The sequence below is a fragment of the Sinocyclocheilus anshuiensis genome, unplaced genomic scaffold (assembly GCF_001515605.1).
Source record: "Sinocyclocheilus anshuiensis isolate Anshui unplaced genomic scaffold, SAMN03320099.WGS_v1.1 scaffold35, whole genome shotgun sequence".
In the NCBI taxonomy this organism is placed as follows: Eukaryota; Metazoa; Chordata; class Actinopteri; order Cypriniformes; family Cyprinidae; genus Sinocyclocheilus; species Sinocyclocheilus anshuiensis.
The window spans coordinates 1789144-1814113 of NW_015552558.1; the positions used below are offsets into that span (position 1 = coordinate 1789144).

Consider the following 24970-nt stretch of genomic DNA (forward strand, 5'->3'; position numbering starts at 1 on the left):
TGATGTGTTAGACTATATTGCAAGTAGCCTACATCAGTTTTTACCCTAAATCCCACTTTATCTGCTGATATTTCAGTCATGCAATTCAGTAACAGGCTCATTAACACTTAAGTTAACCAATTATCACGAAGCAATGACATTTTAAAATATACTGGGGTTCTACGCTAAGCTTACAACTGTTTAATACAATGTAGGCTACTGTCAAAAAAATAAATAAAACACGAGCTAACTGGCAGAAGTAGTGTGAAAATGACTTGTGCTAGCTGTATTTTCTGTTTTCTTCTTACCTCTGCGGCACTAACTGTCCTCCGCTGCAGCAGCCGAATTTAAACCTTTTGAAAAGAGTTCGGTTAATTTTACGGATTTAGCAGCGTCGGACCTAAGCCCTTTTTTTTTTTTTCTCTCAAAGTTTTTCTGCACCGCCTTTCCTTTTTTTACGGTCCATTTTCTAGCTTTTACTGAAAATTAGCTCGTGTTGCAATCTCTCTGATGACGTGCTTGAATTTGACTGAACGAACCGGTCGGCCCATCTCGGGACCAGGCGGCCAGCCGTTGCCGACTGGGCCAAATCAAATGCTTAACATTTATATTAACATTATTTTATTATTACTATAACCATAGAGAAAGTGTGCAAGCGATAAAAAAACCGTCCTATGCACTGTTGACCCATGCTAACAATTTTATTTATATATATATTTAGAAAAAATCTGACTGGCCCATATTAAACAAAATGGTCCGGCCCCTCTGGCGTTTGCCAAAATTGCCAGATGGCCAATCCGCCCCTGGCTTAAGGTACGTTTTGGGGCGGTTCAGAATTCGAATGTCTGGGGAGTGTCACTAAAATGCTAATGTTTGACTGTGTTGGAAATATTCCCTACACCAAACCCAACCCTAAACCTTGCTGATAATGCAAAAATGCATTCACTGATGCAACCGTGCTATTTAAGCTTCCTTTTATGTGGGTTTGAGCTGTAGAACTGTAGTTTCATTGGATTTTTACCAGAGCACTTCACCTCACAAGTGCAACGCCGTATCGGGTGAGCTACCGAGCAAACCTACTGAATTAGAAAACCCATACATATGCAGCTGTGTATGTGATGCTAACTGACGTAATTGTGCGAAAATTATGCTTTGTTAATCAAAACTTTGGCCCTGTAAATCATACTCTGTGTGAAAAGGAATAAAAGTTGTCAGAGTTCTACTGCCTCAGCGATTTGTACGTATAGGTACGTGTTTTGAGTTTTGCTGATTCGCCACTAGGCGGTGCTGTCTGTGAACCCATGAACCACCATCTGTCGCTGCATACAAAATCACAAACAATCATTCAAAAATTATGTCTATATAGTATGAATGAAAATCGGACATATGTTGAACATCTGATATGTTGTCCTTGTAATGTGTCAGTTGCGTTGCTTCATTTCCATTCACAAATCCTCTCCTGTGGCCTCATGGGATAGTAAAGTGTCCATCAGATGCACACTTCAGAATCCTACCGGAAGTAGTAGGTCATCTGTGTATTTTTCATCTGTTTTATGAATACTATGAATTTGGACATAATACTATATAGTATGGAAGTAAGCATATATATGGGCACAGTGTATGATTTTTTTTTTTTTTTTACTGTTCTTTGATCAATTTAATAAATTTATAGACATTTTAATGACACATTTGTATAATAAAAAGGAAGAGTTATGGTTAATAGTCTCTTATTGGCCCAATTACCAAACTCTCCATAAAACAAACAAGTCCTACAATTTAATAAACAAATACAGACACTTCATATTTAGTAGTATTAGATTATTTGTAATTACATATAATAAATGAAAGTAAAAAAAAACCCAAAAAAAACATTTGCAGTTGGTTTGTGATTTGTTGTTTGGTTTTTGATGCATGTTTGAGTTTACCTTACATTTACACCGTTCTCACCAGCAGGCGTCACGAGTGTGTGGCGTTTCTAGAGCTTCAAAACAGTGAATCGTTTTGTGAAGCAATTGGTTCAGTTAGCTCAAAGTTTCGAAAGCTTTGTTTCTCCCATCACTAGCTAAAAGGCTTTTTTGTTCTGTATGTCTCCCTATAGGTGAGGACGATAGCCTGGCCTTTAAGGGGAAAGTTACAGTGGAAGAAATCTTCAAGAAAGACTTCAAAGTTCATGACCCGAACGCTAAGTGGATCAGCAGTAAGTGCTCTCATCAGCAGACATTTGATTTCCTCTATTGCGGTTCTTCCTTTATCTGCCCATTATCTGATACGATTGCAGAGATTATCTCAGCATTCAGTCACAAACGTACTATAATTCTCATTGTGCACATAATCAATTCCGAGAGGCAGTGAAATACAGGCTTGTGCATTGCTAATTTCCTCTTCAAGGTAAAACGAAAGTATTGATTGTTTTTTTTTTGTTTTTTTTTGTCTTGAATTTCAAATATTTGAGAATCAAGATCTTCCTGAAACCCAAACAAAGAGGTTTTGGTTTAAAGAGGTAACAGTTTCCAAGTACAGTGACTGCAAAAATGATCTGAACATATAGTAATGTCTTGTCTGATTGCATGTAATAACTTTAGATGACATAATCGTAATAAGTGGAATTTATTTTGAAGAAAAAAGCATCAGCATACTTTTCAAACAAAACATTACAAAATAGGTTTGAAATTATAGATATAGTGTTAAAAATGAGACAAAAAAATATTGTGACACTTTGTGGTTGTGAAATGTGTGGTTTGATCATCTGCAAGGACACCTGTGTGAACTTGAGAAATTATATCATACATCCACTAACCCTTGTGAAAAAGAAGTACACTTGTGTACTTATTACAAAAATAATGTACTTTAAAAAAGAGATTGCATGTTAATTGAGATGTTAATTGCAATTAAATTAAAATTTATAAGGTTTAAATTTATATTAAATTCAGTTTGCTGAAAATGAGTTCAACCCATTTAAGTAGGACTTGCTTACGTCTTTATATATCATTTCATAATTACTTTTAAATAATCATTTTATTTGTTCTTTAATTTATGTTTAAAGTGTACTGCCGATTGTACTGACAAGCAATTATGTTAAATTAATAATTTAATGTCATTATACTGAAAATGATAATATATGTAATATATTTATTTCAATATATATATATATATATTTATGTAATATATTTAAATGTATTTGTAATGACATTTGTAATGATGAAGTTGCAATTTATTTAATTTAAAATATGTTTAGTATGTTTGTATAACTTTAAATGCAATATCAAATGCTAGACTACAGTTAAAATTATAATCAAATATTTTACTGTACATGTGTACTTCTTTACTTCTACTTTAAAGCATGAAAACTATTAAAACTTGTAATCCTTAATGTTATATATTTTATTTTGTATTTGATTTCATTAATATTACAATATCTACAAGCAAATTTTTTATATACTTTTTAAGGTTACACTACAAGTCACATTCATTGCAATTAAGTAGCCCAAATAAAATTTTTACTAGTGAAAAAAAAAAACATGGTAATCCTTTGCAAAAACGGCTCAGAAAAGTTATGCAAAAGTTCAAATGACCTGCTTTGATATGATTTCTTATGAAATAACCATTCAGACTTGTTTAAGTGGGTCTGAATGTTTCCAAATTGTTTTTGGGGCAACTCTACAATACTGAATGAAGTCAGAATGAGGGTGATTAAATCTTTGTGGACATGTGTCTGGATTGTGATGTCTTTTCCTCATGCAGACAGATGACTTGATGTGAACGGAGGGAGGCGTTTATCAGCGGATAGATTAATCAAGCAGTCTGATTTGGTTTGAGCTTCATTGAGCTGTCTCCTCTAATCAGCTGCTTTAGGCTGTGCAGATATGGAAGCTCTCTTCATGCTCTAGTCCCAGCAACAAACGCTTCAGAGAAAATTAAATGCATATTGCACACAAAAATGGCAAAAACTCACTGAAGTTGTTTATTTATTCATGTCACTTAATTATTGCCTATTATTGTGGTATCATCAATTTCAGATTTACTTACCCTTAAAGTGAGCATGAAATGAAAATTCACATTTAGCTGTTTCTAAATGATGTTATTGATCTTACTGTGAACATTTCATTCATGCATATAGATTTATTTATTTTTTTACCTAAACAAATAGTGATTTTTAATCAAATTTCTGGTGAAATTATAAACTTCTTGCTTGTAAAGGGATAGTTCACCCCAAAATTAAAATTGTTGTCATTTGCTGTACCAAAACTGCATGACTTTCTTTATTCTGTTTCCATGCTTTTTCCTTGCAGTTACAATGAACAGGGACTGACGTTTTCCAGCGTCAAAAAAGACACAAAAGCACCATTAAAGTTTAAAGTGATCTATACATTTTGTGTGCTACATTCCAAGTCTGATGTTATGCAGTAGCTTTGTGTGAGAAACAGAGGAAAAAAATCTTGCATTTGGGAATGGTAATGATGTCACAATCATTTCCAAGCATAACTTTGACTGCAGTATAATCGTGGTATGCAAGACAACCAAAACAGCAATTATATCTGACCTGCAAGTCAACAAAATCTATGTCACTCAGTTTGTAGATTTAAAGCACAGTGATGATAATTTTGCTCATTACAATTTTGTTCACATTCCTGCATTGCAGCTATATGGAGGCATCAGCAGACCCTCATCACTCTCACACAGGAACATTAACTCAGCGCTCACAGTCATTAATCTCATTTGGCTTTGATTCGTAACATAACAAAGTGCAGTTCACCGCCTAGCAAGCGGGTGGAGTAATTTAGCTGGAAATTATGGCACAATGTCTCTGCTCTCGTATTGATTGATGCTCTGCCCATTTTTCACACCATCATTTTAGCTCGTTATCGTTCATGTCAGTCCAGCAAAGGTAAACAGATCTGTCGGAAAGTAATGAACTGAAAGGTGATGAGAAACCTCTGCCTCTCTGCTTCAATAATGAGTTTTACAATTTCAAATACTGTTCTTTCTTATTTCCACATTTGCCTTTTTGTATTAAATGTTTGTTGCGTTGTTTTTAGAATCACTCTGGGTAATGTGGTACTTTTTGAGTTTACACCATGTCACTGTTACTTTTTTACTTGTTTTTATTTAACTGGTAGTATTAAAAAAATCTATACAAAATAGTTAACAAATTAAAAAGAGCAATACTTTTACAGCATTTATTAATCTTGTTAAATGTTTCTTTCTATGTATACTATTTAGGGATGCACCGGGCCCGATACTGGTCTCCTGTACTCGTACTCGTACTCGTACTCGTTAAAATGCCCACCCAATATTTAAAAAATGTACAAATGCAATAAAAATATTGGTATCGGTACTCGGTATCGGCAATACCAAAAATAAAAGTATCGGTATCGGGCGAGTACTGGAAAAAGTGGTATCGGTGCATCCCTAATACTAATACATTACTTTAAACATTAAAGTTAAAAATGTATTAATATAAGGAACGTTATCACTGCCAATAGCCTCGTGGGCAGCGTGTCGACATGCGGCGCGGTTGCGCTTTGGTTTCGCTTCGGTCGTCCCGAGTTCGAGTCCTGGCTTGCGGATCTTTCCCGATTCCCATTTCACTTCCTGTCCTCTCTACACTGTCCTATCAAATTAAAGGCAAAAACAATAAAAATAAGTATTTAATGTAAGGAATGTTAACCTTAGTTATTAGCATTATAAGCTAACAATGAACAATAGTACCTTTTTCAAAATCATCACCAGTGATCTGGCCATCAGTGATCGGATTTGTGAATTTTCGTAAAAACTCCCATTATAATCAATGACACACTTTACACTGCTAAACGAGTCTCTTATTTACATTTTGATTTTACTGTTAGTTATGATGAAAGTATTCGTGAGATCTTCGCAGCAATGCAACCTTTGATGCCAAGAGAGTAGTTCTAAATATAATGTGATAATCAGCACTTTAAATGTATTTAGCCAAATTTCTTCAAATGGGCAAGAAAATACATTTTCGTGCAAATACATGCAATTTCCATGTCTAGTTTGGGTACACTGATCATATATTTTTGGCAATATACAAAAACAAATGGGGCAATACCATTTTTTTTTTAATCATGTGCCATGGGATTAAAAACTTTCTGAAGAGAAACCTGAACAGTAGGAAATGTGGGATATGACACGGTTTGTCACCATTTTAATATGATTACGCGGCTCCCCCATGACTCACCTGCAGTGAAATCATAAATGTATGTAAAGACTTTGGCCCTGCCACAGTCAGTTAGAGAAAGGAAAGAGCACTGCTTTGGCCATCATTGGCTGATTATTTGATCTTCGTTAAAGTGTCAGAAGCACTTAGTTGGGCAGATCCACAGAAAGCAGGGCCCATAGTTCCTATTTGGAACATTAGCTATTACTTGATTTCCAAGGACAAGCCAGAAATTGAATTTTTGTAATACTGAGTTGGTGCAGAATATGTTTTCCTTTTTATTTTTTCCCCCAAAGAACTTTCCACAACTCATCAATCAAAGTCAGAACGTCACAGCTGATGCAGCTCATACTGAATGAATCTATAAATGAATCAATGATACAGGTAATTTATTTACACAGGCAAAGCCTTTCTCTCCCTTGGGCTTCTCTGTCCATCGACCACTTGCTTCCATCACAGAAATCTAGTGTTTTCAGAAGTGCTCTGGTAGTAAAACTCTGACAAATGAAAACAAATAGAACACTTGGATTTCTTCACTGCCTTCAAGGAAACATAGACTATTATGAAGAAATAGGATTACGTTCAATCCAGGAAATAAAAGCTCATGACGTCCCTCTGATAGGGTTAGTTCATCCAAAAATGAGAATTCTGTTACCATTTACTCACCCTTATGTTGTTCTAAACCCATTCGTTCATCTTCAGAATGCAAATGAAGGTATGTTTAATATTCTCTCCTAATTTTTTTGGCCATCCATTGAAAATGATCAAAGGAAGCTCAAACGTACATGCTTGACATATTCCAGTGCATCAAGCAAGCATCAAGTTTGAGCTTCCATTGACCATATTTGATGTTCGCTATGTATGTGCGTTGATCAATTATGTGAATAAGAGCCTAAATTAAATCTGTTCATCATATAAAGCGATCAATTCTCTGAAGAAGATTTGGATTAAACTGCTCGATTCATATGGATTACTTTTATGATGTTTTTTGAAACTATACTTCCAATGGATGGACACAAATGGTGAGGAAATATTAAAAAATATCTTTATTTTTGTTCTGAAGATGAACAGAAATCTTATGGGTTTGGAGCGACACAAGGGTGAGTAAATGATGACAGAATTTTCATTTTTGTGTGAACTAATCCTTTAAGATTTGCCTTGAATCATCTTTGCCATCATGAATCATCTTTTGCCAAGCCATCTTGCTGTAAGCGTCTGTCATTCAGCGTTCCTCATCCCAATGTTCTGTCCTCTATCTCCCTTTGGCTGTAATAGACTCTCTCATTTTGATTCTGTCTGCCTGCCCCCATTATGATTGTAGTAAAGCAGCTATATAATTGCATAATTAGTGGAGCCCATTGATCTGCCTCTCTAGCTAGGAGTCTAAATCAGACAGATACATCATCGACATTACTTAACACTCGCAACGAGAAATTAAACTGAGCTAATGCCTGCTGTGGCCTAAACCATCTGGTTCCATTTTAATGGCCCACCCCTGTGTCCTTAGCCTAAGCAGCCACGCGGAGCCTGATGTACGCTGAGTGTGTACAAACTGAATGCTGTTAAGCAAACAAGAGTGTGATTGGTGGAGTATATGTCTTTTAACCTTGATGAGAGTCACCGACTTGCATCATATGATAATTTGTCGAAGTTAGCAGCAAGCTCAAGCAGACCAGCACCCCCCAGTGTCAAAACTCTCAGTGCCATCAGAGTTCATTGAGCAAAAACAACTGCCATGTGCTAAGGGATATGTACAGAGTTTTAATGATGCTGTAGGTTAAATCATTTGCATTACAGTTGTTTTCTAATCCCTGATTCCAAGCATATTTATCAACATGAATAAACCCACCAAAGACCCGACTAGAGAGCAAAAATATTTATTTTATCTGTTATTAAGATTGAACGTTCTTGTCAATTAAAATGGCAATTTTTGTTGACTAATTTTAGATGTCATTTTAGTTTGAGTAAAATAAAAAATAAAAATTACGATAAAATATTGACAAAATTTGAAGAATAATATCAAAAAAAGAATCTAAAACAACAAAAAGACAGCGTGTAAACATGAACACTGGCGTCACGTCAACGGATGCACCCCGTGTGGGCAGGGTGAAAGATAAACAGAAAAACAGACAGCAAAGAGATGATGTGGTGAGATGTAGGGTTATATTCATATGTAGTGTGTGATGCAGCCGCCAGCATGTATTTTCAGAATAACTCTCTTGTTCTCTTTGTGCGTTATCTGTGGGAGGTGACCTCTGCTCTCAATCAGCTCTTAATTAGATTATCTCTCGCACCTTCTGTTTCAGCCATATCACATGCAGTTGATGCATACACATCAATAAACATGGGATTTTTTTTAATGTTTCTATGCAACAATTATCCTGTTTCAAAAGACAAGTTAGACTTCTGTAAAAGATCAATTCAGCAGGCACCTGCCTAATATTTGAACAGCTTTACGAGACTGCGCAGAGTGATTGACTTGTAAAACATGGAGGTTCACTGTATTGGCTGGATGAGAATTATGGGGGTTGTTAATTGTATCGGTACACAGAGGTCGAGAAAGAAGCCCTGATCAAATACCTATCATGTTTATATATCCAGTGAATCACGGTTGAGTGCCTTGAAGACTGAAGGGAAATGTGTGTGTGTGACTTGGGACGGATTATCAGAGAGTTGATGTGTGTAATCATATTCAGTGCATTCAATAAGATATCTGAACATTGTTGCCCTTTGGTACAATGTGCAGGGTCCACAATTAAAAATTGGCTTTGATGAGGATATAAAAATACTTGCCAGTTGTCCTGCAACCACAAAACTGCAGCATAATATGCTTTTATTATAATGTAATCATTATATGAACATTGCTTATCATCAGTTTGAATCAAAAATATGTACAAATGGTTCTTCTCAGAATTCAGGTTGAAAAAGGTTAAGATTGCTTTTTTTCTTTTATGTAATATATGTAATACATACATAAATACAATGCAAAATATGGTTTCATGGTCAGTAGGAAAATGTATTTCTCCATTTCACCTAATTTGACCCTGACAGTGTGTTATCACTTTTCACATTTTAAGTTTTCAATACATGTACTTACGTTTACATTTACATTTAATCATTTAGGAGATGCTTTTATGCAAAGCAACTTACAAATGAGGACAATAGAAGTAATGAAACCAACAAAAGAGTTTAATAGAATAGCCAATAGAATCGAAAAAGAATAGCGAACACTAGTGTTAGAGGGTAAAGTTGTTGTTTTTTATAAATAAAAAAACAAGTAGATAGAATAGAAATAGAATAGAGAGTGCTTGTGTTAGAGGGTCAAATTTTGCTTGTACTTGCACTAGATATATATATATATATATATATATATATAGATAGATAGATAGATAGATAGATAGATTTTTTTAAACAAACTTTTCTAGTTTGACATGATCTCCCCACGGGCCCCATTTAGTCAAAATTTACTCTGACTTTGCAAGTGTCTGTGTGGATGATCTTGTGTATCTGAGCAGTGTGTATACAGTATGTGTGTTTTCAGCTTTATGATGGACAGCCATGGCTGTATAATAAAGCATCATGTTCTTTAATGTGGCTGCTTGGGGCAGGCTTTCCTGTGGCTAGCCGGCTTGCGCTCTGGGTTCTGACAGCAGGTGGTGAAAAATGAGCCACACGGCCGACCTTGATCAGCATTGCTGATAACTATAAATCACAGAGAAAACAGCCACTCAAGGCAGGCAGGAGGCATTGGTGGTTCTGTTATATTACAGCCTGTCTACTTTGGAGAAGGAAGGGGAATGTGGCAGGTCTTCCCTAAGGATACACGTCCTAGATCAGGATATGTGAAGAGACAGTGGTTCGATTCAAGAGGCTCAGGATGTGATTTACACTGATTCAGTTATGCATGGGGTAATGCCTTAGTAAGGTCAGATGTTTAGTCAGTTTTGGTTCATTTCAGTCACCTCATTGCTGGTTATTCAAAAATAAAATAAAGAAATAAAGGGGGAAAAACGAAGCCGAATGTTAACTTAAACTCAACATGAAATCAAAATTGACACTATTCTTAAATATTTTCTTATCTTATTTTAATTCATTATTCATCAGTGTATGTTTTTTCAAAGAAAAACCTCAGACAACAATAATAAATAAATAATAATAGTAATAATACAAACTTTTAATTTAATTTAAGAAAATAATTGAACAAACTTCGGTCTGTATTTTTGTAATATTTACTAATTTCAGTAGGCAATAGCAAGATTACCTAAATCCTAAATTAAACATAACAATTAAATTAAATGTATGACTTTATATCTGCATCAAACTGCAGTAAATGATTGTCTGCTGCCCATCATTTTTTCTTTGCAAAGAGCACCAATGATGCTGATGATAGTGAGGAACCAGGCCAGTCAAGCATGGCATCTGGACGGGACCCAAAATTATGTGTTTAAAGCTTGTTTTCCAATGAGGATCGGTTTTTGCTCCAGTGGAACAGATATCTAAAATCAATGGAACAGAGGTGCATGCATCCTCTGACTCTACATGTATATACGTATTTATGTAGAAAAAAAAAACAGCAGCACAGTTTTGTTTGATTTAATTTTTACCGTTAAAATATTTAATAAAGTGTAATATTTCATATTTATATAATATTTTACATGCACATGTTCGCTGCATTTTTTTAAGGAATCTATTTTCATTACATCACTGCAAATATTAATCTAAGTAAATAAATAAATAGTCATTGGTTTAAGATAATGTTGTAGGTGATGCAGCCTTAATATACTAATGTTATATAATTGTTATTTTAAATGTCAGTATAAATATAATTAACTATTTGAGTTAACAGTATTTTAAAGGGGTCATGACATGGATTTTTAAAATTATTTTAATATGTTGAGGTTTACTTGTTAAAGTAACAGTTAAAGTTAAAGTAATGTTAAAGTTTATTGCACACACACACACTCACTCACACACAAAAAAACCCACACTGGATCATACCATGCTCGCACTGGACACATACAATTAAGCTTCTGCTGGTCAGGCTCCCGAAAGGGAGGAGGACAGAAGGCCTCGAGTACGACAGGCCGTGGTGCAAATGAAGGGACCTTGGGTACAAAAACGCTTTGGCCAATCCGGGCGCAAAGTCTAGGAAAGAGGGGGCCACGGAGAGGGCCTGAAGTTCACCAACTTTCTTGATAGAAGAAATAGCAAGGAGGAAGGTAGTCTTTATAGAGAGGAAACGATCAGAAATCTCTTCAATGGGCTCGAAAGGAGGCTTACAGAGAGCTTCTAGCACCACAGCCAGGTCCCACGGGGGGGACACGTGATTGTACAGGAGGCCTCAGCCTCAGTGGGGTTCTTGCCCACGGACTGACCACCGAGAGGGGCGTGGTAGGCCGCTATGGCCGCCACGTAGACCTTCAAGGTGGAGTGGGTCAACCCTGTGGAGAATTTGGCCTGCAGGAACTCCAGCACTGAACCAACCAGGCAATTAACTGGGTCTCCGCACCAAGAAGTGAAAAGCTTCCACTTCAAGGCATACAGTTTCCTCGTAGAGGGAGCTCTGGACTGGAGGATGGTCTCAACAACCTCATGGGCCACACCCACAGCTTCCACAACTCTTGGCAGGGGTGGACGATAGTGCCCCCATGGAGGGATAATCTCCCATGGAGAGCCATCGAGAAGGGAAATCAGATCCGAGAACCATACTCGGCCCGGCCAGAAAGGGGCTAATAGCAGTAAACGTACCCCGTCCCTGCGCACTCTCTCCAGAACTCCCGGGAACAGAGCAATCAGGAGAAAGGCGTACAGACGAAGCCTCAGCCAAGTCTGTACCACTCAGCAAGAGGAGTTTCCCCTGGGACCACACAAGGATCTGGTGCGCCAGCCTGTAAAGTGGGCGCGAATGCAGACCTCCCTGGTGGTTGATGTAAGAGACCACCCCTGTGTTGTCGGTGCACATCAACACATGGTGGTCTCTTAGGTCCGGGAGGAAGTGTTTCAGTGCTCAAAACACGGCCAACATCTCCAGGCAGTTGATGTGCCACGAGAGATGGCGACCACTCCATAGACCGCGAGCAGGGTGGCCACTCATGACCGCACCCCAACCGGTGAGGGATGCATCCGTCATTAGTGTTACACGACGACAAGGAGCTCCCAGCACCGGGCCCTGAGACAAGAACCAAGGTTTCCTCCACATGTCTAAGGCGGTCTTGAGACCTTGAGCATGCGAAGCGGATTTCCCCTCGGGGAAAACCCCTTGGTCTTGAGTCACCACTGTAAGGGTCTCATGTACAGCAGGCCAAAAGGTATCACGTTGGACGCAGCTGCCATCAGACCCAGCAGTCTTTGAAACTGCTTGACAGTGAGTGACCGGCCTTCTCTGACTCTCGCAACTGCGGTGAGGACCGACTCGATCCGAGCAGGAGACAGACGTGCCTGCATCGTGGTCGAATCCCACACCACACCCAGATAAGTGGTCCTCTGTAGTGGAGAAAGCACACTTTTCTTGGCATTTAGTCTTAACCCCAGCTCTTTCATGTGTGCGAGAATGACATCTGCTCCGATTGAGCTAATATCAACCAATCGTCGATATAATTCAGTATGTCACAGCAGAGCCCGAGCAGCATCCACAAACTTCGTGAAAGTGTGAGAGTGCAAGGCCGAATGGAAGAACCCGATACTGGTAAGCTTCGCCCCCGAAAGCAAACCTCAGAAACTTCCTGTGTTGAGGAAGGATGGAGACATGGAAGTATGCGTCTTTTAGATCTACCAGTCCTCAGACCTGATCTGAGACACGACTTGTTTGATTGTGAGCATCCTGAACTTCAGTCACATGACTGAGCGGTTCAGTTGACGCAGATCTAAAATGGAATGCAACCCTCCATCCTTCTTTGGAACGATGAAGTACTGGCTGTAGAACCTGGACTCTCTGTCGAGAGGAGGGACCACCTCGATGGCCTCCTTCCTCAAGAGAGTTTTTACTTCTTGTTCCATTACCAGATCCTGCTCGGGGCCCACCAGAGTGGGAATGACCCCGATGAAACGAGGCGGAAGAGAGCCGAACTGGATTCGGTAGCCTCTTTCTACAGTGTGCAGGACCCATTGAGACACATTTCGCAGAAGTTTCCACGCTGCCAAATAGTCTACTAAGGGAATCAGTCTCTCGAGACTGACCTCTGGTGTACTTAAAGCTGCTAGCTCGGTGCCATGAAGTAGAGGACCGGCAGGGAATGGCCGATCTAGCTGCCCTAGAGACCTCCGAAGAGGTAGCGAGCCTCCCAGTACCGCTATGTTTCCAGGCGGAGACTGAAAGAAGTGCTCGCCGGAGATCGCTGCACCCTGAAGCACTGTGGGTGGCAGGGTTGGCAGACCGATCTCTTGAGGACACTGAGGAGAAACGGGCACCGTATGATGAGGTGTACACCGCTCTTCCCCAGAGGGGCCTGGAACACTTGTGGCTCAGGACTTCTTGGCAGAGGACTTCATAGCCTGAAGGACGGTCTGCAGATCCGGCTTCGACTTCGAAGTCCCCGACCTAGAGCGCCACTGCTCTCGGTCCCGCTGTGGAGGAGCACGTGAGGCAACGCTCTGTTTTTGTTGTTCCTGGTATGAGGAGCCGGTACACGAGTGGGGCTGCTCCCGCCCAGCAGCCCCAGAAGCTAGAGAGCAGCGAGGAAGGAACCGCTGGAACTCTGCCACTTGTTTACGGGCTTCCTGGAACCTGTCGACGACCAAGTTGACAGCGTCGCCGAACAGGCCAGAAGGCGCAAGCGGGGAGTCCATGAGGAAGACCCTGTCCTTCTCTCTGATCTCAGACAGGGTCAACCACAAATACCTCTCCGCGGCCACCATGGCTGCCATATACATGCCGATGGTGCGGGCGGTCTCTTTGATGGCGTGGAGAGACAAATCAGTGGTTCTGAGGAGTTCGGTGATACCCTCCGACTTAATCTCCTCACCCTCGTCTAGCTCCTTCAGCAGGTTGGCTTGGTACACTTGTAACACTGCCATAGTGTGCAAACACGCACCAGCCTGACCCGCTGCCGTGTACCTTTTGCCCACCAAGCTAGATGTAGTACACAGCGCAGTGCCAGGGCTTTCAGGGATGATGCCGAACCGTGCGACAGATAGCTCGAGAGAGTCTGTTTGACCTGAGGCATCGCCCTGTAACCACTCTCATTCAGCCCCACCACATTTGCATAGGGGCTGGACGGGGGGCTGAAGATGCGGGCCGAGTAAAGCTTCGACCACGATCTCGACACCAGTGTGAAGATCGGGAAAAAATGGCAAGCCCCGGCGTTGAGGTAGCGGCTTAGTACGCAGAAAGCATTCATCCAGCTTGCTTTTCTGCAGTTCAGCCTGTTTTTCGGCGGGCCAATCGACGTTTAACTTAGCCACAGCACTAGTTACTACCTTCAACAGCTCCTCATACTGGGGAGACAGCAGGGGCGAATCCCCTGCTTCATCGACAGCCTCCACATCGATCCCCTCAAAGGAAGAGAAGCGGAGTGTCGAGCCCTCTCCCCGGGGTGAAGAAACCGCGGTGCGGGCATCAGATCCCTGAGAGGGGGCGCTGGTGAGGAAGAAGATAGGGACTCGCCCGTCTCCATTCCCTCCGCCAGATCCATCTGCAAACCCCACGACCGCAATCGATGTGCTGCCTCGGCAGACATAGAGCCTCAGGTGAACGCTGGCGAAGGCTCCCTCCTCAAAGAGAGCCTTCCGGGAGCGAAGCGTCCACAGCGAGAGGCGCTCGCAGTGCGGACAGACAGCTCCCTCGAGAGCTTACTCAGCGTAAACTGTGTCTATCCCCGTCTGTGATGGACAGGGAGGAACACAGTCTATAGCGGTGCTTGCTCTCGCCCTTATGTTTGCGTTTGCTGGCTGATTTAGGCATGAAAATGCAGCAACAGGACAAACAACAGTAAATAGGACTGACACACACAGAGCGCGTGCTGAATGACAGAAAGCTGCCACTGTATCCACCGCACGTGCTTTTAAGCTTCCTGGTCTCTACGTCACTCCGCCTGTGATGTCTCGCCCATCCATTGGACTGATTACACATGTGATTCAGAGGGTGGTCACACTGAAGGCGTTCCCATAGCGTTTTCCAACGCAGTTCGAGTTCCTGAAGGGGAACAATAGTTTTGAAGGCAGCTGTTAACCAATATGATAATGATATATGTGAAGTGACTTATATGATGATTCTAAATGCCATGTTTATAAAATTGATAAAAACTTTAATTAACATTTAACATATGTAATCAGTTTTGACCTCAATTGTCTAAAAAAGTACATTCTAGAAAGTAGATGAAAACTTTCCCATGCTTTTGTTTAGTCGTCCCAAATTATTACATGAAAAGCATTATTAATAAATTGGACAAGTAAACAACAACAGTGCACACAGTTGTGTATTAACCATAATATGTATCCATTATCAATCGTGTTTTCTCAGAAAACCAGATAAAGCTTCTTCCACATACAGTGCACAGTCAGTTTGACATTAACTGCAACCAATAGCACACTGAGCTTTGAAATTTTGTTCTCTTATTGTCTTTATTGTCATATTTCCAAGTTCCGCAAGGTGGAATTACATCATAAAGACTTTAAAGTATGCAAGAGATTTGTAAAAATAATGTCTGCATATTGACAAATAACATTTTCTCACAAGTTGGTTTTTTATTATGAGATAAAACAGTTAAAAGTGACAAGAAACTATTAAGGATACAGAAGTCATGTGAAACCAAAAGCAAATTGCTACTATTGTTTACTATTGACTACTATTGTTTTACCATGGTATATGTTCAAAAAGCAATGACAATGCTATTGGCTGAAATTCAGTGAATTGAATGACATCAATCTCAATTCTGTATTATGTGACACTAGGATCGGTGGATCACCTTTAAATTGAAAGCATTTTGAATAATTTATAATTGCATTTCTTTTTATGTCTGTCCTGAGCCGAAGGGCAGCTGAGGTTTAAGGTGGATTTAAAGCACAGCAAATTTCCATTCGTCTGTGGCTCACTTTGTTTCTCCAGCCCTAGCAGACACTTCTTGCAGCAAATTACCTGTACAAGAAGAAGAAATCAAATTTATCAGGAGCAATTAAGCAGGAACTGGAGTCGAAAGAAAAAGAGGCTCGTTACGTATTCATCAGATTTTGTTCCCTGCTCAGCGTGAGGTGTCTTTTAGCACAGCACAGTTGGTAAGAGTACCAAGTGTGTGCTGATGCTCACATGCATTCTATATGTCAGAACTGATCTGTGAAAGAAATCTCCTACCAATGTGTTTTCAGGAAAAATCCTAGGTAGTGCAAAGTCAGCACAACTTTGACAAGCAGTCATTTTACAACAAAGGTGCTGTCATTTGAATGTTGAACATGGGTCTAACTTTGTTCGTTTCAGGGGTCTGAGAATGGTTTGCAGAAAACTCCATGCCAAACCAATGAACTGGAAAATAATTTTTTCCGGTAACACTTTATAAAAGACCATTTCTCACTATTAATTAGCAGGCATATAACTAGCATATTGGCTGTTTTTAGTACTTATAAAACACATATTGATGCCTTGTTCTGCATTTCCATATTTTAGATTTTAGATCCCCAACTACACTACTGACTGGAAAATTAGGAGTTTATTGAGGCAAAAGTCATATAGTTAATAGTTAGTTAACAGTGAGCATATTATATACATATGTGACCATTTACCACAAAACCAGTCTTAAGTCGCTGGGGTATATTTGTAGCAATAGCCAAAAATACATTGTATGGGTCAAAATTATAGATTTTTATTTTATGCCAAAAATCATTAGGACATTAAGTAAAGATCATGTTCCATGAAGATCTTTTGTAAATTTCCTACCGTAAATATATCAAAACTTAATTTTTGATTAGTAATATGCATTGCTAAGAACTTCATTTGGACAATTTTAAAGGCGATTTTCTCAATATTTAGATATTTTTTGCACACTCAGATTCCATATTTTCAAATAGTTGTATCTCGGCCAAATATTGTCCTATCATAACAAACCATACATCAATGGAAAGCTTATTTATTCAGCTTTGGGATGGTATATAAATCTCAATTTCAAAAAAATTGAGCCTTATGACTGGTTTTGTGGTCTAGGGTCACATACACACACACACACACATACCGTTTTTGTGTCACAGAATGTAGTTTTAAGAATTTATTAGGTGAGAATGTACTTGTTTAGACTTCAAATATGTGGTTTGTTAAAGAAAACCTCTATTTGAAAATTTGCTTCGACGTTTTCGGAGATGTAAGCTCGGCCAGTTCTATGGTAATTTGCCACTGGCTCTGATGGCTCTATAGTGGTTAAACATGAGATATAATTTGTTTTGGATAAATCTCGCGGGTAGTCTTTGGTCTCATGAATCTAGTATTTGTTACAGAGCAAATAGTTTTGGCTGAGGGCAAAATCTCATCTTGTTATGTTTTATGTATCTTTAATGCTGTATATTAGAGCGCTGCCTTTTTTGACTGAATTGCAACTTTTATGATGGCTGTTGTTGTTTATGAAAATTGTTATTCAATAAATAATAGTACTATTATTTATAGTACTTAGTAGGGCTGCACGATAAATCGCATGCGATATTTAATGCGCATCTTGTCAGAAAGCCGGTTCTGTAATCAGCGGTAAATCTCCATCACGTGCGTGCTTAGCCCTAGTACTTAGTATTGGGAAACAGTGTGTGTTCATGATGGTGATTTTAGTTACATTGTTCTGCCATTATGGCAATAAGTGACTGTTTTGTATGAGTGAGTCTGCTTTTATATTGAAAGAGACTGAAACACGGCTGTAAACAAAGAAGTTATTTTTACTTTCAACACCTTGTAAGACGCAGCTAACAAATGCACTAAGCAGTGCTGTCATCGGAAATCACCCTTAACAGATGAAAGGATAGTAGGGCCTATGACAAAGATATCGCTTTCTTGAGCGGACATTCAAACAAATGTTTTATTGTGAATATGAGATTGAGCTGAAGAATAATGCAGGTAATCACACTCGCTCAGTCCCTCTCTCTCATAATACTCTACATAATACAGTGAGCTTTTAATACAGTAATACAATAAGCTTTCAATGAAGCAACTCAACGTTCCTTCGTTACTAGTTCTAAAGTGACGTTTTTTAATTAGTAACGGAGGCTTGGGCTCAGCTGTTAAATTGTCAAACTGAGATTTGAATTCATGCCGGAAGGAAAAGAGGGTTTTTAAAGACACTTTATTGTTGTTTCTTATGCATTTACACACTCGTGCCATGTTGTATAAACGCAATATCACATGGGTAGCAGTTTGATATGGCTGTATATCGGCATGCTGTGATTACCTACAGCTGAATCACAGCCGTGCCGATATGCAGCCATATCGCACTGCTACTCGTGTGATATTGCTCATTTATACCATGGTCTGTCTGAATACTCAGTTCTGATTGGCTGGCAGGTATGCATTAAAACCGATTAATGCACATGTAGTTCCCAGTCAGTTTAATCACTGTTCTATATTAATACGCTGCTTTACATTATATTCCTCAGCAACGAGGTGTTTTTGAAGTAACTACACACAGCTTCATTGTTTGTAGAGATGCACAGACGCTGGTAACGCACACACAACCATCATCTCTCTTTCTGTCTCTCTCTCTCTGTCTCTCTTGCGATCAGTCGATAATTAATTCAAATAAATGCTATAATTCATTCAAATAAATGTAACCTTACCACACTATTTCATCTCTGTGTCTGATTTGAAGTGGGCAGAATGCTAGCGCTAATGAGCCGTAAATGACAAAAATAACCTCTATTTTTACCCTTCCGGTCAAGTATTGCACTGCAAGTATCATTAATAGCTTTAACTTGTCAATGCTGGCAATTGACCATGTTATAAGTGGGATAATGCACGGCTAGCTGTGCATTAAATGATTCGCGTTGGGTGGTTCTTGGCCGGGCATGATCCTTTACATATAGACAGGAATATAGGGGAAGTCATGGCCTAATGGTTAGAGAGTCGGACTCGTAACCCAAAGGTTGCGGGTTCGAGTCTCGTACCGGCAGGGATTGTAGGTGGGGGGAGTGAATGTACAGCGCTCTCTCCCACCTTCAATACCACGACTGAGGTGCTAGGCCTTGAGCAAGGGCACCCCAAACTGCTTCCCGGGCGCCGCAGCATAAATGGCTGCCCACTGCTCCGGGTGTGTGTTCACGGTGTGTGTGTGTTCACTGCTGTGTGTGTGCACTTTGGATGGGTTAAATGCAGAGCACTAATTCCAAGTATGGGTCACCATACTTGGCCACATGTCACGTCACTTTCACTTTCACTTTTCACTTTCACTTTCACATGGTGTGAATGGAAAATGGACTGAAATGTGTTCACTACTAAAATTGAACTGAGTTCTTTTTTTTAAACCCTGTTCACTTTTTGATTTATTATTTTGACCTGAGTAAGAGTACATATGTACTTAGAGGTTATAATCATTCATATGCTCTCATTATTTATAGAAGCAGCAGCCTTCAATAGCACTGTTGCTCTCCTGCCCTTTGAAAATAAAACTTGCTCAGAGAGAGCGAACAAAGGAAAATAATTAACTTCTAAATTGATTCAGAAGAGTTTGTGATTAGATTGTATGAGGCTAAGGCTACGTTTATACGACAACGGTGTATACACGACAATGTTTTCAAAACGATTTGCGTTTACACATATCCACGAAAACGGCCAAAACGTTGTATTACATATGCCAGGCCAGTAGTTGGCGCTGTCACCTTGTTAGTAAACAGTACCTGTAGGGAAGTGACGATTATATGATGTATAAGATGTGTCTCCGCTGTTGGTTGTAATATTGGTAAGGTAAATCCACACTTTGCTGAAGAAGCATTAGCAAACTCTTGAGCAGCAACAACAGTACCATGTACTCTGCCATTGTTGTGTATGTTTGTTCGCGTTTGCTTTTAAAATCGACAAGTACTGCGCATGTCTACATCCCTAACACGTACTACGCACGCGCATGATGTCACCGTTTTCAAAGATTCCCATATTGGGTGTTTACACGGAAACGATAACGGTGCCGTTTTCAAAAACTTGCACTTTGAAACCCATTTTCAAAAATATGTGTTTTCAGTCTCCAAAACGCCATTGTCGTGTAAACGAACAGTCAAAATGCATTAAAAGTTTCCCGTTTTTGGCTGAAAACGTTGTCGTGTAAACAGTCCCTAGGAAGGAAATCAACAATCACAAGCTGAAAGGTGACCATGCTTCACCATCTCTGTAGAGTCTCACTAGCGTCTCTTGCAGTGACGTCTGAACGCCCTTTTGCAGCTAAATACATTTTCACAGCAAATGCACATTTATTGTGATTTAAATTGTATTACATTTACAGCTAATGTGGTATATAAACGTTGTATTTTATTAAATTCATTTTTTATTAATTAATTTTTTACTTATGAATTGTTTTTATTCATAATAATTTATGAACTTTACCAACTTATTGCAAACATTATTTTCTTTGTGAGCAAAGGCCTTAGTCTTTTATGTTCATAAATAAATAAATGTTACAATGGCCTTTGACTTGTTATTAATTACTGTAATTAAAATCTACTCTGCATGGTGAAAAACACAAAAATACACTGTAGAATGCTATTTAAAATAGTACTAACAAATATACTTAAGTGCAAACTGAATGTGTAGTAATATCCTGGGACACTTAATTGCATGTTAATTGAATTCATATTTAATGCACTTATCTTAACTTTAGAATGCTTTTTTGACCCACTTAAGTAGGAAGTACATACATCTTTATACATAATTTCATAATTACTATTATTGTTTTCGAAAAAAAATGTTTAGTGTATTGCCAAATAACAAGTATTTAACTTCGATTTCATTTCTATTGAAACTATATTTAAATATAATTGTAATTGCACATTTGTAATGATGAAGTTGCAATTTAGTATGTTAAAAATATATCGAATTTGTGTAATATCAAATAATAACAGTTCAAATTATGATCAAGTGCATTACATAATGTTAGTCAACACATCAATATGTAGTGTACTCTCTAAAAATTATACTCTCTTTCAGTACACTTAAGTACCCTTTTATTTCATTTATATTATACTATCTGCAATACAGTTTATATTAAAAAATATGATTTTAAGTACACTACAAATTTACATTCATTACCGTTAAACTTCTTTTCACAAGGTTGTCCAATTTGTTAATTAATTTAATCAAAATGCAGGTGTTTATTTGAAATGTATGTGGGCTTATACAGATGTTTGTGGCCAAAAGGAGTGACTTTTTTTGTACTCACAGAATGATCAATTAGGGGTTTTCACATGCACACACACACACAAAAAAAATGCGGTTGTCACTCCTAAAACTTTATAGCATGTACATGGCTAACATGCATCAGGCACAGAGACAGAAATAAAGACCTGCTGTCAGGTGGGATATGCAGAAGAATCACATCAGAGAAAGAAGCTTGTCCTAGAACAAATTGAGACAGAATGGACTGATAAAGAAAGAGCAGGGTGAAGAAGGATGAAATGAATCATGCTTAGGGGTGTGTAAGAGAGGACAAGAGGGGAAACGAAAGATAGGAAGAAAGTCAAGGTGAATGAGTTATGCCCCGAAGAACAAAGAAACAGAGAGAAGGTGAGTGCTGTGTTTGAGTGAGTGACCCCGGGCTCCACTGCAGGAAGTGCTGCTGCTCTCCTTCATCAAAACACTGAGAGAGCACAGGAGAGACGCAGGGTTTGCAGGGGCCAGGAGACTCAGAGATCACGATTTTTACTGACAGGAATGAGATGAAGAGAAAGTTCTTTATAGCAAAAACCAAAGGAAACAGAGATCATATGAAATGACATGAAAACAGCCCACCAAGGCAATGTGTTTAGGTATGCACTCGTGAAAGCTGTTCCAAACAGCAGGAACCAAAATAATGCTGCCTTATATAAGTTACTTTGTTTTTTACCCAAAATTTAGGGCAGCATTGCTTGTATCCATTTATGTATAAGGCAAATTCAGAAAAAGATCAGTGAAAAGTTTCATCTAAGATGACAGACGGAGTCAAGGGAAATATCAATTTCAACTAGATTTGCATTTCCCAAAGGAAAATATCAGTGTTAGCAAAGGTAGCAAAATAATATCGTTGAAGGTTTAGGTTCAAGTTCAAGTTCAAGTTCAAGTTGAGCTTTATTGTCATTCTGCTGCATGTGGGGACATACAGTGGAATGAAATGTCGTGCCTCACAGGACCACGGTGTTACATAAATACAGGCATACAACAATGAAGTAAAACAGTAAAACCTATACAGTAAAGCAGTAAAAACCTATACACAACTAACCTAATGACTGATTTTGATTATAAATATACTATATAGATTTTTTGAGCATACGACCGTTTTGCATTTTTGATGCCACAGGACAGATTGGCTCTTGCTGTTTTGAGAGCTGCTTTATCTCCTGATCTGAATGCTTCATCTCTGGTCTTTAGCAGCCCACGAACCTCTGCTGTCATCCACGGCGTTTGGTTTGGTGAGATTAGGCTAAAAGAAGTTGCAGCTAGAGCTTAAAATGAACACTAACCAAGTGCTAAATGCAAGTAAAAACCAACCTTGGCGAATAAGTAACCGTGTTACTTACCAGTTGCTTGGTAACTTTTGTTATATAAACAAAATAAAAGATATGTAAAATATTGTTATATTAATTGATTATTATTATTAAATACTTTACAATTCAGTAGTATTATAGCAATATTTCATTATTTTGTTTAAATTGTCTATCTTTATCTAATAATAATAATAATAATAATAATTGCAATTAGATGTGTTTCCCCAGTTTGTTCTTTGTTTTTTTTGTTTTTTTTTGTAAGGAATACTGCACATACGGTTTCATGGCCAGTAAAAAAAGAAAGAAAGAAATACTTAAACCAGTAAATAACTAATCAATTTTCTGAAGTCACTGGCCATTGGCATGTGTGGCAAAAATGTTTTATAGCCTGGTTGCAGCACTATAAAAATGTGTAAGCAATGATCAGTAACAATTCAGTGTGCAAACAAATGCAAGAAAGAACACTGATCACAAGTTAGTATGCAAAAGTTACAGTTATTACATATTACATTACTGTAGGTTAAGGATACACTATGATTTTTGCCCATGATTTGTAGTCTGGACAAGTCAATGCTAGTTACTGAAAGTCATAGCCAGTGTGCAGATCTTGGGCAGTGGAAAGCATAGTGCATGATGGGCACAGACTCTTATGTTCTAGCTTCAGACTATGATACCATCCAGTCTGAGGATATCAACATGTTTAATATTTTGAGCCACTTTTAGAACATATACCCTATTGCAATCTGTACAGGGCACAATTACCATGTCTACTCACCTGACCAGCTTGTTTGACAGAGCCAACTAATGCAGGCTCCTATACATGTTTGTTTTCATCTGTCATCATCTGGCATCTTCTGGCAATGAGGCACATGTGTGTTGTGTTTGGAATGATTCGGAATGATGATCTGTGTACGATCTTCAGTTGTTTATTGCGTGATACCCAGTTTTTCCTTTATAACCATTTACAAGTCAGGAAGCGTATGTCTGATGCCTAGTGTTTTAAATTATGTTCAGTTTTGTGTGTGTGTGTGTGTGTGTGTGTGTGTAGCGTATTCCAGTCTTTATATTCAGCAAGGTGAAAATTCTAGCAATGATTCTAGTTAAAAATTCACGACTTCATGTAATATTTGTGTTTTATGTGTCCTCATGCTTAGTGTCACGAATCAGGCCTCTGTGGCTCTCTCCGATGGCCTCCGGAGGGCACCCTCTCCCGAGTACTAACGTCCAGGAACTACATTTCCCATACACCCCGTACCTGGGACTGATTACTGGCACAGGTGTTTCCCCTTAGCTTCCCTATTTAAGCAGCTCCCAGACTCTCAGTGTCTGCGAAGTCTTGTATTGCCCCGGCTACATTTCTGAGCGTTTATCCCCTGTCTTGTCATCTCTTGTGTATTACCTCAGACTGTTCTTACTAGTGTGATTCTCTGCCGCCTGCCCCGACCCTCGCTCTGCTACTGTTTATTCTCCTGGATTATCCCTGCTGTTCGTGACGCTGTTGACTGATTACTGCCTGTTTAACTCTGCCTTTGATTCTAATAAAAGCTGCAGATGGATCCGCACGCCTCTGACTCTCCGTTACAAATAGATATTATATATCTTATATAACTTGTATAACTTAGTAACTTTATTTTTATGTAACGCTTTGTCTTTATTCTCTTTATTTATTATTAAAAAGTTTGAATATCAACTCTGTTTCCATATTATCTTCACCCTTTTAACAATTTTATCGCCTGCCCCGACCCTCGCTCTGCTACTGTTTATTCTCCTGGATTATCCCTGCTGTTCGTGACGCTGTTGTCTGATTACTGCCTGTTTACTCTGCCTTTGATTCTCAATAAAGCTGCAAATGGATCCGCACGCCTCTGACTCTCCATTACAGAAGACTTCGCCACACATGGAACCAGCAGCGATCTATCAGCTAACCACCGAGGTTTCTGCCCAGGCCTCCATGTTAGCGGCTCATCAACAACAGCTGCAAGTGCTGCAGGTTTTTGAGCATTCAGCGGGCAGAAAGGAGCCGGGCGAACAGTTACTCGCTTTGCGACAGGGACGAAGCACGGCTGCGGATTATGCTCTCTCATTCCGCACTCTCGCAGCACAGTCAGGATGGGAGGACGAACCACTTAAACTGCTGTATCGCAAGGGACTCACGGTCGAGCTACAGTCAGAGCTAGCCTGCCGTGATGAGGG

General features: G+C 39.1%; 1 protein-coding gene across 1 annotated transcript in view; it reads left to right on the forward strand.

Annotated features, from left to right (window-relative positions):
- LOC107664663 (dipeptidyl aminopeptidase-like protein 6) overlaps window positions 1-24970 on the forward strand; it is a 168237-nt gene that overhangs the window by 79079 nt on the left and 64188 nt on the right. Inside the window, exon 3 of the mRNA XM_016455296.1 lies at window positions 2078-2176. Within this exon, the coding sequence (XP_016310782.1) occupies window positions 2078-2176 (99 nt within the window). The remainder of the gene's footprint in view (window positions 1-2077; window positions 2177-24970) is intronic.